The 13,696-nt window shown below is 42.3% G+C and overlaps 1 protein-coding gene across 2 annotated transcripts in view; it reads left to right on the top strand.

Annotated features, from left to right (window-relative positions):
* ISM1 (isthmin 1) overlaps positions 1-13,696 on the top strand; it is a 30,889-nt gene that overhangs the window by 11,210 nt on the left and 5,983 nt on the right. For both annotated transcript variants that reach the window (XM_083495648.1, XM_083495647.1), the window contains exons 2-4: positions 7,793-8,032; positions 10,399-10,672; positions 11,498-11,641. In XM_083495648.1, the coding sequence (XP_083351774.1) occupies positions 7,793-8,032; positions 10,399-10,672; positions 11,498-11,641 (658 nt within the window). The remainder of the gene's footprint in view (positions 1-7,792; positions 8,033-10,398; positions 10,673-11,497; positions 11,642-13,696) is intronic.

The raw sequence follows: 13,696 nt of genomic DNA on the forward strand, positions 1-13,696 counted from the left end.
ACGCTTCCTTGTGTTTTCCATTAAGACAATGGGTTGCAAACATTTGAAATTCATCAGCTGAGACGTGCTTTGGAGGTCTGTTCCTTGAGGTATTTAGAGCAGGCTCTAATGATGTAAAATATTTATTACGTGCCTGAAGCATCTAGGCATGTACAAGATCTTTTTTATAAAAGAGGTCCTGTCCTCTGATGCCAAAATCTAACTGTTGCGCACTCCTGTGCATTTTCTCAGTGCCTTATAGCAGACATAGTTGTTTGTGGTGAAGATCCACCAGTTGAATGTACAATCACTGTATCCATATCTACAGACAAAATCAGCTATAAGAAGCACTGTGAGCTGAATGGGGAATTGACTATTCATCCTCCCGGTACCTTTTCTTCAGTAACTTCTGAAGCTACTCTTAGTTATGGCCATATTATATAAACCTGTGGCTTTTGAGCTGCATGCAGGAGAACCTGGAGGTTCCTTGGAAGCTCGCCAAGGGATCCTTAAAGTCAGCTTGCTTGCCACTGCCCATCCATCCATACTATATAGGGCAGTGAGCTCCCTGTTAACTTGGGCGATGGCAGGTGCTTCCAGGATCTTCTCCAATAGATGAGTTCTGCAGACTATTTGGCGACGCAGAAGGAGTTCTACGAAGGTACGATGTCTTAAAACTTCTGATCTAAGTCGTGTCATGATGCCGTTCTGTTACAAGAACAAGCGGACTGCTTCTTTGGAACAAGGGCACAAAGATCTGCCAAGCAATGCAGGAATGTCATGATTAATCCTAAAAACGTCTCTCTAGCACAAACATGCCCAGTGATGCTTAAAAGAAGAAGAAGAAGTATTGGACTAAGAAGTCAGAAAATGACAGCCCAACTTCAATTTCAGGTATAAACATCTCAGAAACAGCAGATGACTAATAACACTTTTTGGAAGTTTATTCTACCCTACTGGCAGTTTTGTGCAATACTGATGGGTAATTTTTCATTTATGCATAACTACATGCAGACTATCTTCTGGTAACATTTAAAGTTGTTGTTTTGTGGGTTTTGGCATTTTGTAAAATAGGGTCTAAGCACATTATATTTTAAAACAAAGAGCACTTTTGTTTTTTAAGACTGTTTGCCGGGGCCTCTTCCTGTTCTTCTTTCCCTGTATATATCCAGCTTTCATTTCACAAAGGCTAAGGCTGCAATGATACACTTCCAAGGAAGAAACAATTTGCAAGAGATTAAGGAAAGTATTTCAACCCTGCAGGTAGATAAGTTGTATCTTGGAGAATAGCAAGTCATGTTCTCAATTCGCATCCTTTCCTTAGTAATTAGCCCTCCCTGGAATGAAGCCACAATAGGTTACTTTCAGTTTTTAGTATTAACAGCATTGAACAAAATTGCTAATATATGTAGCTGTTTAATTTTTAGAGTAGTAGCATGTGAAAATTAATGGCACATCCACCCAGTATGTAAGTTCCCCTGTGTAGATTTTGTTGAGAACAACATTAGAATAGAAAATGTTTCTTACGAACCTCAAGAGTGGAATCCATGGGCGGAATTGTGTGGAGTATGTGTGCAGAGAACACATGTTTTAATGGTTTTATTGTATATCACCTTGATATATTTTATGAGCTGGTGGTTTAGAAATATTCTTAAAAATAATCAAGCTCTTTCTTCTTTTTCATATTGAGTTGCCTGGAAGCAAATACTGGAGCTGACTCAAAACCCAGGGGGTATTTTGGGTATTTCCTGTTTGTGGGTTTCACCTGCTGTAAACCTGCAGCTATTTTGCATATGCTGAAGAATTAGAAGATTACTTCCTTTCCTGGAGTTCTTTCATGTGCCAGCTAAGCCAAGCATGCCTTGCTCAAACTCATGTCTACGGATATCATTGCATGTTGCTTCACAAAACTCTCTTCCTCCCAACAAAATATGAACCAGCTAGATCAATGGACATCCCATATTGTTTTACTTGGAGATGCTTTTAAAGCTATTTGGGCTGCATGAATGTGAAAGGCCTGTGCAAATCTTGTTTAGACATTACATGTATTATTTGCTACTGGTATCAATGCTTAACTCTTAGGATGGCATTTGAATACTGTAACGATAGATGAAGATTTGGAGGGGATCTGTGTTTGAGCTCTGTCTTCCTACCGAAGAAACAACCCCCACCCCACTTGTATTTGTTTATTCCTGTCTTAGCGGGAGAGGTTTTGAGAGGGCTCCTGCAGTATGTGCTGCACATATTAATTACAATTCACTTCTGTTCTGGAGCCAATGTATCCGTATATCCTCTCTGAGGACTACATTTGGCTCTGACTGGGAAAGTATTGCACTTTTACTAGTGCAAGCAGCACATTGTTTCAAGGGCATCACAGTATCACAAGTCCTTTTTAGATTGGAACCCACTTATAAAACTGAATCGTGAATTGTGCAGCCCACTCTCTTTCTCGCGCTTGTTCACCACTCCTGCCACTAGACTGCCACCCCTGCAGGTTAGGGATATACACTTTTAAAAATATTTATACTTTATTAAGGTGATTTCAGTTAAAAGAAATAAAGTGATACAGGGGGGAAAGAAGGAAAAGTGAGAAGAGGAAAAAACACACAACGATACATATAAAAATGAAAATATATCAAAAAAGAGCAATATACGATATTCCCATACATTATTGTATAAATTGGTATAGTGTTACTGTCCTAGTAAATGCTTATGTGAATGTAAATGCTAATAGCATAATAGGTTAGGGATTTGAGCTTGTGGACAATCATCTTTCTCCTGGGAGAAAATTAGCTTGTCCAGTTTATGTGATTTTTAGAACAACAAGGCTCCCATTTCTATTGAGCAAGTCAGTCTAGCCGTAGGAGATCTAGGGCTTAATTGACTGTCTATGTGCCAGTTCCAATGTCTATTGTATGATCCTACTGTTGAGGCACAAACTACTACAAACTAAATTTGAAGGAATTCTATGAAATTTGGTTCATCAGGGCAGAAGAGTAGTATCTTATTCTTTAAAAGTAGTATCTTATTCTTTATAAGGTGGTGCTCTCTCGGGACTTTTTGGTTGGTTTTCTTCTCAAGCTTTTCTTCCCAAAGGTAGCACAAGACATCATACTATTGTGTGTTTCTCATCTGTCTCGGGCACTCTTAAGTGTGGTGCCTTCCGTACCATTTACTGCACTCAAATGCACTTGTCTACAGGGCAGCAAAGCCACGCCCACCTCACCTGGAAATGCTACACCTGTCTTCACTCTTACATCATGGCAATGTAATATCTCCATTGCTCTTCCATCTCCCCCCACATCCCGCTTTGCATAACATCCAGCTTATGGAAGAGCTCTGGAGAAGATGAATGCTTGCTCACTTACCTTGTGCCATTTTAGTTGGGCCTCATGGAGGCATTGCCCGACCATGATTTTTAGATAATTATTTTTCCCAAGTGAACCAGCACAGCTGCCTACACCCCGTGGTGCTAATGGAGATGAGTGGGACCCTCTTCCTGTTTTTCTTGGCTTTCCTGTTCCTGCATGTGCCTCTTCCATGGCCCTTGAAGCATGTTATAGCCCCCATTTTTAACATTGCTGTAGCATCTGCAAATGCTAAAATAGCTCCGTAACAAGGATGGATTAAATTTCCCATAGTGAATGGAGATTTAGGTACTGGCAGCATAATGTGTAACTGATCTTAGGCTTTATTTGAACCAAGTAGCCTTTGAAACATCCACTACTCAAGACTGGAAACAAAATAGTTTTAATAGAGATGTGGATTCCCCCCGCCCCCTGCATTTATTCTTTTTTAGTTCAAATAGATAAGTTGCAATGAAGCATTCATTTTGGGGGGAGGGAGAAATCTTTTTCTGAAGTGGGTAGATTTATGGGAACCTATCTATGGTGAAGAACCCAGCAAGAAGTATTGCCATTTTGCTACATTCCTAATGTTTGGGGCAATCAAGTTTAAATATATATAATTTTCAGAGCGTAAAACATGTGAAGTTATAGCCTAGCTAAAATATAATTCAGTTAGTCAGTTAAACAATGATATATCATCAAAGAGCTTTGAACTATGGCCAGAGTGTACCAAGCATTTAAAAAACTGGTAACCACAGAGATATTTCTATAAGGAATGTTCACCTCATGGGGATTCTTTAAAGGTGCTTCATGTTGTTAGTTTCTTTCTTTCTCTTTTTTACAAAGTTATAGCTCTGCTTTATTGTACATGATGTCCTATAAAGAAGATCTATGTCTGCGATACCTCTTTGAAAGAGGACCACGGTGCTATCCGTTTAAAAGAGAACGCAGTCAAGCAGTAAATTTAGGGGGCCATCTCTTTTCATATTGACTGTATCTGAGCCAGCAGTGGGTCTTTGATGTTGTAACAATAGCGCATAGGCCGAGAGGAGTATTAGGGCTTGAACAATGTCGAAATGAAGCTGCATTCATTAGTTTCAAAGAGAGGGGCTTCTAATGTGTAGCAGAACTTTATTTCTGCATGCTTCCTTGCTTTTTGCAGGAAGAGATTGTGCGGCATCTGTCATATAGTTTTTGTACAATTTCAGCCTGGAGTCTCTTGCGCTTATCATTTTTTAATTATAAACCAGGTGCTGTGGAAACTTGCATTGTACACTAGGTGCTTTACTAGTTACATAAAGGCAGCAAGACATTTCTTTCACCCCACGGGCCTCTCAAACCCACCAGCTTAGGCTACGTAGCATAGAAGAAAACACTAACCGGTTCAGATAGTTTAGTGTCAGCAACATTTGAGAACTAGGCATGTTATTAGTTTCACAGTCCAGCTAATTCTAGGCCTTAAATAGTCAGATGCTTATTAAAGACAATGTTGTTTTGATTTCAGAAATTATTCTGAATAACCATTAGCATTCCTGGTAGTTCCCACGCTTTACTTATTCCAGACTTGAAACAAAACAAAACAAAAATCCTTCCAGTAGCACCTTAGAGATCAACTAAGTTTGTCATTGGTATGCACTTCCGTGTGCATGCACACTTCTTCAGATGCACTGAAACAGAAGTCACCAGACCCTTATATATAGTGAGAGGGTGGGGAGGGGTATTACTCAGAAGGGTGGTGGGAAAGGGTGATTGGCAGATAGGTGTGGTAAACCTGTTGACAACTGTTACTGTTAACGACTGCAATTGGTCTTACAGGAAAAAGCAAGGGGTGAGATGGCTAAAAATAGCTTTATCATGTATAATGAGATAAGAATCCAATGTCTCTATTCAGACCAGGTCTCTCCATGGTTCTAAGTTTGGTAATAAGTTGCAATACAGCAACTTCTCTTTCCAGTCTATTTCTGAAATTCTTTTGTAATAAGACAGCTACTTTGAGATCTTGTATAGAATGTCCTGGGAGACTGAAGTGTTCTCCTACTGGTTTCTCTGTCTCATGATTCCTGAGGTCAGATTTATGTCCATTTATCCTTTGGCATAGGGTATTCCAGACTGTATCATTCAAAACACTAAACGATTCTCATTCTACATAACAAGGGTGCTTGCAGCATAAACTGGGTGTCTGGAGCAGCAAACACTAAGATGGAAACATGCTTTTTGGGGGCACACCTGGAGGGAACATATCCCAGGAAGGCCCAACGAATGTACTTTCAGCACCTTTGTCACATAAAGTGAAAACCAACTTGCAGTTGACAACATATGATTGACATACAGCAACCAGAGAAGAATTTGGGGCTTTGAATGCTCACATCTCCTTTTGAGCATTGCCAAGCCCACAAAGATTGTTTCGGAGTTGAACTCTGGCAAATGCCATCGACACTTTCACAAACGAAGGAAAGAGACCACAGGTGCAATTCCCTTGACACCCAGGGCATTTGCTTCTATAAACAAGAGTCCCAAACATCTTTTGTTTAAATAGATGACCCTGCTTTTTCAAATATAACACCCTTCTGTTACAGTCAGAAGTTAAAGCCCCAGGAGGACGCAGTGGGCAAGTGTTATATTTGAAAAGGCAAGGTTCATCCTGGGAGAGGCAATCTGTTTAAGCACAAGATGTTTTTTGGTCTCTGAATCTCTGGTGAAATCCTTGTTCCTTGTGAGCCATGTTGACAAAATGCTTTCAAGACACTAAGGGAAACACCATTTGACAGGCGATGGATACACAAATATATTTAGCAAGGAGATGGCGAATGATCTTGGGGAGTGGGCAGGAGGAGAGGCAGAGAGCAGAGAGCAGCTGCCTGCTGGAAACTACAGACAGCTCTGAGAACCTACATGCTTTTAAAGCTGCAGGGTTTTTCTACCATGTTGCAAGAATTGAAGACCCACTTGAAGTCAACCTGAAACGGAGACTATCTAGATATAGCCGTTAACAACTCGCTGCAGACCTCAGTGTGGAGTAGTGGCTAGAGTCTCAGACTAGGACCTGCGACATCCAGGTTGAAAATCTTATTTAGGGCCTTTCTACACTTTCCGTTTTTATAGCATAATGGTTGCTGAGTTTTTCAGATTTTTTTGACACATTGCTGCATGACGTCAGCATGCATATTCCAGCTAGTATTCCAGAATAATGTACCTGGAAATCTGCTGCTTCTTATACCGTAAGGAATCCAACTTGGTCAAAGATCCAGAATGGATCCTCAATATTTTTAGTTGTGTGGCATGGGGGACAAGCATTGTCCCGTTCTTTGTGTGAAGGGTGGTGGGGGTCAGCGGCAATAGTTTGGAAGGCGTCCGTTTCGTGCTGCTTCCCTTCGACCACTGCGAGCTGTCGGTTTGAGAGCTGAGTTCAGAGGAGAGTTGTGGCAGATAGAGATGATGGTACTGAGTCAACATCTGATCCATGACAACAATCATTAGCTGCAGACAAAATTTTGCCACAAAAACCAGGTTTGCAAGAAGCGTACTTCCTCTTCCAATTTCCTATACAGTGGTACCTCGGGTTACATACGCTTCTGGTTACAGACTCCGCTAACCCAGAAATAGTGCTTCAGGTTAAGAACTTTGCTTTTGGATGAGAACAGAAATCGGGCTCCGGCGGCACGACAGCAGCAGGAGGCCCCATTAGCTAAGGTTAAGAACAGTTTCAGGTTAAGAACGGACCTCCAGAACGAATTAAGTACTTAACCTGAGGTATCACTGTACTTCCACAAGGTCAATATTCTGGGGTACTAGGCATTAAAAATAAATAAATTAAAAAGGGCTGGCCCCCTCAGCATGCTGATATTTAATGGCTAGAGGAACACAAGGACACTCTAGGAGTGTGAATGTAACCACTGAACTTTTCTCAGTTTGGGCAAAGCTCACTATGACCATGGAAAGGAAAACCCTGCACTCTCTTAACATTTGTATCAGCTACAAAGTCAAGTCTTTAAAACATCGAATCAAACAGTGACTATTCCACTATAAATGGTCAGCGTGAAAAGCCCCTGAGCTGTGATGTTCATTGGGTAATCAATTACTATCTTGCAGCCCAAGCTACCTGACAAAGCTGTTGTGATGATAAAATGAGGGGGAATCGCGTGGCTTAAAAGTGAATGTGCAAAACGTTTGCGCATGCAGCTAAACTCACGACTGCTTTGCTCATCTCCTGCTCCTACAGGGAGCTAACCCATGGTTTGGCTTAGGGTTCCCCCAGGCAAATGGCAAGCTGCAATCCAGGAGCAAACCATTGTTAGAGTGGGGGAGAAGCAAAGTGAACACCATTTTTGCCAGTGTACCACCACACCTTTAAAGCATAGTTATTAAGCGTAACTGTGACATGTAAACCAACCCACTGTATTCTGCTAACTCTTGTTCATCTTTCTTGTTTGCTGTGTGTAATCTTGATGTTTGCTTCTTGCCCCCAGGATGCCCTCCACACAGATGGTCTTCCATCACCTGAAGCCAGCTTTACACTAAACCCTGAGGACAGACGGGATTATCCTGACCACCATGTGGCGCACAAATCGTTCACCAAGCAGCGATTCAGGCAAGAGAATGGGCATACAGCTTTGCAAAGAGATGGGCCCAGGCCATTCCTTCTGGATCTCCCAAACTTCCCTGACCTCTCAAAAGCAGACATCAATGGGCAAAACCCAAACATCCAGGTAAAAAACTCTTCTTTCCTATTTAGGCTCTTACTTTAATCATGGAATAAACAAAGGTACAATTTCATTCACGAAACCTACAAGCCACATGGAAACCAAGAAATGTAAGAAAGGAGTTTTTCTTCCCCCAGGTTTCCATTTGCCATACAGCTAAGGTGATTGGTGAATAGATTGATTGATCTGTTCAAACAGATGGATTATTCTGTTCAAAAGGTATATTGCTGGTGTCAATATGATAAAACATATTATCAACATAAAGCAAAATACCTACAGACCAGTATCTTAGCAAACCCTGCAACAAAGGTCATGCATTTAAAGTTGAAGTAAATGTGGAGATGTCTGGCACAAGTTTTTTGGAACTTTATTCATCTGACTGAAGATGTTTTGCTGCAATTAAACAGTAAACGTGTGGTGCTGAAACACTCACATAGCTTCTTTGAAATAGTTTGGACCATCTTTGCCTAGACTATTGTATAAGAGGACTGGTTCAAATGTTGAAATGAGCCCAGAAAACAAAACCTTATGGATAAACATTAGCTTGAATGGAAATAAACCACTGAACTGTGGAACAGGGACAAAACACATAACTTGAAACAAACACTAGACTTCGAGCAAGTTCCTCCAAAATTATCAGCCAGAACATTTGCAATATTTTAGAGCAGAATTGTTTGCCTGAAAACGGCACATCGCTTTGTATATGTCACTGGTTTAATGTCAGAATCTGCTATGAGTTGCACCCAATGTTAGTTCTATCCATTGAGTGGACCTACTGAAATAAAAAAAACAACGAGTAACTTGCATATATTAATTTCAGTGGGTATACTCTGAGGAGAACAATAACGAACATGGGATACAACTATATACAGAAGATTTTCAGGTAGACATGTATAACTTATTCTACTGTTCCCCCCACATGTACACTTAAAAATAAACACTTCCTTGGGCTTTCTTACAATAAAGGTGGGTAAGTTGTTTTTTAAATGTTTGCAATACAAGACAGCAGTCGGTCACTGACAATAGCCTTGCACAAAATTTCGAGACTTGTTCTACCTGGTGCCAGTTGAAATGAATACAGTGCCTGTCTGTTTACTCATTATTTGGCTCAATCTTTCCCAGAAATGAAATATTTTTATCCAGCCCCTTTTCCATTTGTGCAATTGTTTCAGTATTAGCAAGACAAGGAGACATTTGAAAAGGGTAACCCAAGCAGCTGTTACTTTTGTGCTACGGATGCTTTTTTAAACGCCGTTGCCAAATCAGCAGCCAAATGCACCACTGCACTCAAGTAAACGAATTCACAGGAAGTCCTTGAAAATGAGGTGCTTTTTTTAAAAAAGCCAGTAACATATTTCCTTGGGGATCAGAGATTTTCTTCGTTCTTGGTGAAAAGCTCTTTTGTTGATCGCCCATTGATTTGACACATGCCAGCTCATGCGGTCATGCCAGCAGTGCAAGGCTATTCAGGGTGCAACAGCTTCACTTTCTTTTCCTTCGAAACAAAGTGAAGTCATGTGTCGAGCCAATAATTTGGCTGCCAAATTTTTTTTCTGTGTGATGTTCTTTTTTCCCCCCTTTCGGTTTCCCAGCCTATTTAAATGCGTACCAACTGTGAGGAGCTCCTGGGCTTGGATTCCGATACCTCGCTGCTTCTGTTTTTGTGAACTCTCCTCTTCCTCCAGTTTTTAAGTCACCTTTTCTCACATTTCCAGAGCACCTTAATTCTATGCGGCATAAACAAGAACAAAGTGTCTTGTGGCATCTCTGTCCTTCTTTGAACCTTTGCTCTCTGCCTCTTCTCCTCTTTAAAAGGAAACCCAAACAAAAAAGTCAATATTGGTGATGCTAGTGGTACAAACCTCCCTAGGCCTAATCTACTTCTTCCACTAACTGAGGACCAGTCTGACAGAAGACAGCAGACATCCTTTCTGTTTGTTGCATGCATGCACACACACACACACACACACACACACACAGTGGTACCTCGGAAGTTGAACAGAATCCGTTCCAGAAACCAAGGCGCAGCTTTCAATTGGCTGCAGGAAGCTTCTGCAGCCAATTGGAAGCCATGGAAGTCACCTCGGACGTTCGGGTTCCAAAGAACGTTCGCAAACCGGAACACTCACTTCCAGGTTTGCGGCGTTCGGGAACCAAAACATTTGACTTGCAAGGCCTTCGGGATCCAAGGTACGACTGTATATTCCTTTCCCCCTCCCTTGCAAGTTCCAGATGGCACTTGCCTTTCGTCTTGGCTTGACAAAATCTTTCACTGGCATGTCAACATATTTTTCTTTCTTTCTTGGATCGGTGTTTGGGACAGAGCTGTAGAGACCTGAATTCTTATTTGCCTGCTGTCTCGAATTCTCCAGGTGACTATAGAAGTTGTTGATGGGCCAGACTCTGAACCAGAGAAGGACCTCCGAAAGGAAGGCAGCAAACCCAGCTGGCCTGTCCCATCACCAGACTGGAGGAACTGGTGGCAGAGATCAGCACCCACGGTCACCCGCATGAGTAGCGGGGACCAGGATTACAAGTATGACAGCACAACCGAAGACAGCAACTTCCTGAACCCCGTTGGTGGCGGGTGGGAAAGTCACGCACCTAGTCACCGGACATTTGACTCAAAGGCACAGCCGGAGTATGGTGAGTGAGCCTTCTGAATCCCTTGTTTGTAGCACCTCAGGTTGGTAGCAGTGCTCTGCAGGTGAGGAACCATCAGCAGTGGAAACGTGAGGTGGGGCAGAGCCACAGGGGGCAGAAGTAGGTGCTTCCGACACCAGCATTCCTGCTTCTTACCTGGACTTGGTTGGGGGAGGGTGGCATGAGGTAGGGAGCACGCAGGGGCACCGGTGGGACCAGTCTTGTGCATCTGCACATTTCACCACCACCCGGTGCTGCACTAACAGGGAAGCAGGTGTTGGGAGGGCACCCACCACTACGGAGAGTGACTGGGCACCAAAGATAATAAGAGGGAAGAGAGGGTCAGGGGCACAGGTGTGAGAGAAAAGGAATTGTGTTTCAGTTATTTCAGATTAACTGATTCCCTGAGGTTTAGATAATATATACTATGCACTGATACCGATCTTCTCTGACTATCGTGTAGCCAAAGCACACCCACTTACACAGGAGAGGGAAGTATCAGCCGGCTCGAGGGAACCCCAGAATTTGCAGAAGCACACATAAACTTTGTGGGGAAGCCAAATCAGGTCACTAAGGTCTGAGCATGTTCAGTGAGCATGGAATGGAAAACTGGGGAGGGAAGCAATAGGATAGAGTATCCCAAGAAAAGGCAATGCTGACTCGCATTGTGAACAGCAGCAAATGTTTTGTTGAAGACACCACTTAATATCTGAGCCAGTCCTCAGATAGCAACACGTATTGTTTTTTTGCCATTTCTACTTTTATAATCAAACATTTACTTGTTTACCAGCTAGTTCTCTCCTTTTTTTTCTTGTTCCTCCCTTGCAGATTACATAGACGGGGAAGGAGACTGGAGCCCCTGGTCTATTTGTAGTATAACCTGTGGCAACGGCAATCAGAAGCGCACCAGAACCTGTGGCTATGCCTGCACAGCCACCGAATCAAGGACATGTGACAGGCCCAACTGTCCAGGTTAGGCTCCGCTTAATTGCTTTGACCTGAACGGCACAACTGCTTGCAACCCTTCACTGGTAAAAAGTATCATATTAAAATAATAGGAGAAGATGCTTCCCCATATCTGAAATTATCAGCTTTGTTGTGCCTTCAAGGCAGAGCCAGATGCTTTTCCTTTCTAAAGGGCCTTCAGGAGCACTGCTCACGCTGTGTGCCTCAGATTTCAACGGAGCCTACAGAGATGTAGGCAAGAGAGACCTGCATTTCTTGCGAGATGCACTAGATGGGGTACTATAGGAAATAAGAGTATCCTGCCTTCTGAAGTTCTAATTGCATTTACCATTATTGTATTGCTTAAAAAGATAAGTGCTAAGAGAATTAAGATGCATTGGTGTTTTTGCAGTGACACCAGGTTTCAAAGCGTAGAGAAAGAGAGCAATATGCAAAATGAGATGATCAAGACAGCCATAGCAGTTCAAAGCCTAATGCCTTGGATGTGGTACCTTGGCTAAACTATGACTCTTGCACACACATCACTAGTGGGGTCAGGGAGGCCCTTCACTCAGATGTGAACATGCTGGTAACTATACTTTAGCTTAGGCAATGGAGCCCTCCCCTGATATTTCTCATTCATCCCTCCATCACGGCCTGTATTTAGATGCAAAAGTGCAACTAGAAAACACATTGAGATCTTCAGGGAATTCTTACTTGTGGAAAGAGCATTAGCACCATTTTTTAAAAAGCATATTCATTAATCATGCTACTATTATTATTTCATTGCTTTATTATTTCAAATAAAATGTCTCAGAGCAACATACAGATCCATAAAACTACAAACAACATTAAAAACCAAAAGTTAAACACCAGATGGAAAAAAACACCACCCCAAGATGTAATAAACACAAATTCAAACAATGCTATGAAAATAAGAAAGCGTTCCCCTGACCTAAATGGTGAGCACCACAAAAAAGGCCAAATTCATACCAGAGTATGTTCCAGATTAATAACCCAATGCCTGGGCAACACGGAGTGTCTCAACCTGGCGTCTGACAGCTGGCACTGACGGCGCCATGTTTGTTTCCTTGGAAGGAGCATGACGACACAGTAGAAATTGCCCAAGCATTTGCCAGAGAGAATGAACCCTCACCCTCATTAGAACTCCACTGAGAATTTGGAAATGTCAAGGGCAAAAACTAAACTGCCGTGAGTTTTGCCTTCATGGTGGGTTCTTGGGTATCTTGCTCAACAAACTTTCCATAACTTGTAGGGAGGGTACGTGTCTGGAACAATGGCAAGGGAAAGCTCGTCTGAACAAATAACTGTGTCTTCAACTTACAAAGATAATTTGCTGATACTTCTCCAGAACTGTCATGTGTGATGCTGACATGCCAATTTGAGGATGTGTGTTGCGGAATGCACATAGTTTTAGGCTACATAGAAAGTGCCATCTTTGCTTTATTTAAGGAATTTGTTCCCCTTGGTTGTTTTTTATGGGATAGCAACCTTGATTTTTTAGTCCGCCCACCGCCCCCCATCTCCCCTTTCTGTTAACAGGAATAGAGGCGTAAAAATGGCAACCCTAAGTCAACCTCCTTAGACAGTGCAGTTTAAATTGACTAGCGCTAGACTCTGCATCTGTGTGAGGCATGTTTGAGGGGGGGGAAAGGCAAGGCTCGGTCTCAAAGGTGCTGCTAATATCGGCTTGGCATAGAGGCACCTAGCTCAACAGAGCAGCATCTTTCAGACAGAGGATTGCCTTTGTTGTCCAATTACATTTTCCAAACAACGTAAACTTTGTTTACAAGTCGCTTCCACCTGACCCAGCTGGAGCTGAAGGGGGTGTGTGGAATCAGGTGGTTCATTCTCTGCTTGTGTGGTTAGGTCATTTAAACATGGCCCCAGATAAGATGTTCCTGCACAGCTGGGAGAATATCTGCAGGCATTTTTTTTTGTTGTCGTCGTCATCGTTCCTCTCATGTTGGGGTGGTTTCTTAAGTTCTGGATTTATTAATAGCCCAAATATTTGCACCACCGTGTCTGTCAGCCACATTGTCTTCATCAGCCTGCAACACC

This window comes from Podarcis liolepis (genome assembly GCF_965112155.1).
Source record: "Podarcis liolepis genome assembly, chromosome: 3".
Lineage (NCBI taxonomy): Eukaryota > Metazoa > Chordata > Lepidosauria > Squamata > Lacertidae > Podarcis > Podarcis liolepis.